Here is a 2,655-nt window from a genome sequence, read left to right as displayed (position 1 = left end):
GGCCAACTCAGCCCTGCTGTTGAGAGCTCAGGCTCTGCCCCTGCCCTCTGGGGACTGCAGCTCGTGGTTCTGCCCCGTTGGCAGTAAGCCCCGGGCAGATGAGAACAGGCTGCAGACAGTAAAGGAGACACGTTCGTGGGGTTCAATCAGGGCCCAGGCCAGTCATGTGCCTGCTTTATTCAGACAGGAACGGCCCAAGTGGACCACAGCCCCAGCCTTTCCACACTGCGAAGGCAACTGGGAGCCAGGACGGAATCTAGAAAAATACTGCATCGATCCAGACAATCAAAAAAGAGCATTTTCTTGGTTAGTTAAATGGACTTAAGGCAGACTAGTCAGGATGTGAGACTAGAAGAGGTGACGGGAGAGAAAGGAGCCTTTGGCAGCACCAGCCAGGAGTGGCCCTAGCGGAAGTAGTTGGGACATTCGTGGGCGACCAGCTGCCAGGCCCGATCGAAGGCCTGCACCACGGCCGGCTCCAGCGGCCCTTCCTCGGTCGCTGCCAAGTTCTGTGTCAGCTGCTGCACGCTGGACATGCCCAGGATGACCGCGTCCCCGAGGGCACCCTGCAAGGGGAGACACCCAGGTGTGACTCCAGTCACCCGTCCTCCCTCCCAGCCCTGCCCTTGCCGAGACCCGGGCTCTGATGTTTATTTATGCCGAATACAGCTCTATAAGGAACCTGAGATGCCTTCAGTGATTTTAACCATGTGACTCAAACCCTGTCTTCTTTCCCTCTGCCGTCACTCTGCTCTTCCTCAGACAGACCTGCGCTCAGAGCGCAGCCCGGCCGCACAGCTGGGTGACGCTTGGCTTACTTACGGGAATCAGAAACTATGTCAGGCACTTAGCCCCGGTTTTTTGAGAAACTACTCCCTGTGCGTCAAACACTGGGAACTGCATCAGGCTGATGCAGGCGGGACGTTTTAGCTAGGGAGACCGGGGATGCCAGAGAGAGAGGGGGACCCCCAACTCCCACTGAAGTGTGAGTGAGGCTAATGGGTTTTGAGCAATTTTTTTGAGCAACCCCCTCAACATCTGTGTGAAGCCATGTCCTCATCTGTAAATCCGGGGGAATGGCACTTCATAGGGCTGGAGAACTAAGTACATGTGTGCGAAGCCCTCTTCCGGGGCCTGGCGCTCAGACAGGAGCTTAGGACAACGGAAGGGCTCTTCTCAGCTGTCACCAGGAGAGACTTCGGAGGGGAGAACTGTTTCGCTGGGGTGCCTGGCCGGCTCAGTGGGGAGCACACGACTCTCGGTCTGGGGTTGGGAGTTGGAGCCCTACACTGGGTGTGGAGGGTACTTACAAATAAAACCTTTTTCTTTCTTTCTTTTTTTTATTTAATATAGGCTCCATGCCCCACGTGGGGCTTGACCTCACAACCCTGATATCAAGAGTCACATGTTCCACTAACCAAACCAGCCAGGCGCCCCCAAATAAAATCTTTGGGGCAAAACAAAAACAAAAACAAGAAAGAAACAATGAAACGCGGCTTAGAAATCACGTCAAGGTAAGTGATTCCGGCTCTGTTAGGAGGGGCGGCGGTGACGCCCCCGGACGGCTGGCTCACCTGCAGCTGGGAATGGTGGTACATCCAGCGGAGGGTGGCCGAGGTCATGCTGGGGGCACTGCCGCCATACGCAGCCTGAAGGGCCTTCTCCACCAGGGCAATGGCCTCGAACTGGTTCTCTTTCCAGAAGCTGGGCAGGTGAAGGGAGTGGCACAAGGGTCAATAAACCGGGGTCACGCTGGGCTACAGCCACAAAGCCAAGCAGGAGAGCTGTGCCCACCCAACTGTGTGGAGTGGGGGGCCCAGTGCCCTTCCTGCAGCGGCCGGCTTGATCGGGCAGCAGAACTACTGGGCACAGGAGGCAGGTTGGGGAGGCCCTCCCCAAACACCTCAAAAACGTCTTTCATCTCTTTATGAGTTCTTAAGAACTGCCTGTCCTCCCTTTACCTAGTGAAGCAAAGGTAACTAGTACAGGGGTGGGGTGAGGTGGGGCGGGCAGGACTCAGCCCCAGGCCTCTTGAGTCTGGATCCACGGCTCGGTCCTTCCTTCCTGGCCAGTGGTAAGCACTTCTCAAGGAAGCACTAGGCCTCGGAAGACCCAGCATGAGTCCTGGGGGTCCCTGTTCACTCACAGAGCTTCCAAGAAAACAAGAAACGCCACTGACTTTGGTCATTTCTGCAGGAATCAAGAGACACGGGTCCGAACGGCAGGGGAGGCCCGGAACCCCCAGGAAAGGCACCTAGAATTTCTCTACTGCAAATAAAGTGGACCCCGCACCCCACCCATCCTGACGCAGCCCATCCCCCGCTCACCGATTTCTGTAGATCTCAGCCCAGTTATTCCCGAAGAAGCGGCCCATGGGTTGTTTCCCATCCTTGTCCTCATACTTGTACTTGCCTGTCAGCAGGCCCCCTGCGAGAGGACGCCCATCAGAGCCTCGGCCCACCCTGCTCCCAAAGGCTGTTCTGGACTGGCGATGGGGGGACGACCCACGAGGGATGGAGGACATGGCCCAACCTCTCTTCAAACCACTCCCTGCTTCCCAGGTCCTGGGCCGGCCCTCTACTGTGTCAGGAAGAGGCAGAGCCGGGGCCAGGAATGGCCTCCCACCCCAGGGGACCCGCCCCCCCAGAGCAGCCC

The 2,655-nt window shown here is 57.5% G+C and overlaps 1 protein-coding gene across 1 annotated transcript; it reads right to left on the bottom strand.

Annotated features, from left to right (window-relative positions):
* Positions 1-136: 136 nt before the first annotated feature.
* On the bottom strand, positions 137-2,618 carry LOC117800550 (aflatoxin B1 aldehyde reductase member 2-like). The gene is made up of 3 exons (XM_034653103.1): positions 2,328-2,618; positions 1,575-1,704; positions 137-566 (listed from the first exon to the last, which is right to left on the bottom strand). Exons 1-3 carry the CDS (start codon positions 2,522-2,524, stop codon positions 405-407), a joined length of 489 nt encoding a protein of 162 aa, XP_034508994.1. The 5' UTR covers positions 2,525-2,618; the 3' UTR covers positions 137-404.
* Between the last annotated feature and the right edge of the window lie 37 nt (positions 2,619-2,655).

This window comes from Ailuropoda melanoleuca, unplaced genomic scaffold (genome assembly GCF_002007445.2).
Source record: "Ailuropoda melanoleuca isolate Jingjing unplaced genomic scaffold, ASM200744v2 unplaced-scaffold72234, whole genome shotgun sequence".
Taxonomy (NCBI): domain Eukaryota; kingdom Metazoa; phylum Chordata; class Mammalia; order Carnivora; family Ursidae; genus Ailuropoda; species Ailuropoda melanoleuca.
The sequence above is the reverse complement of the archived record's forward strand: the minus strand, read 5'-3'. Positions and strand labels throughout refer to the sequence as shown.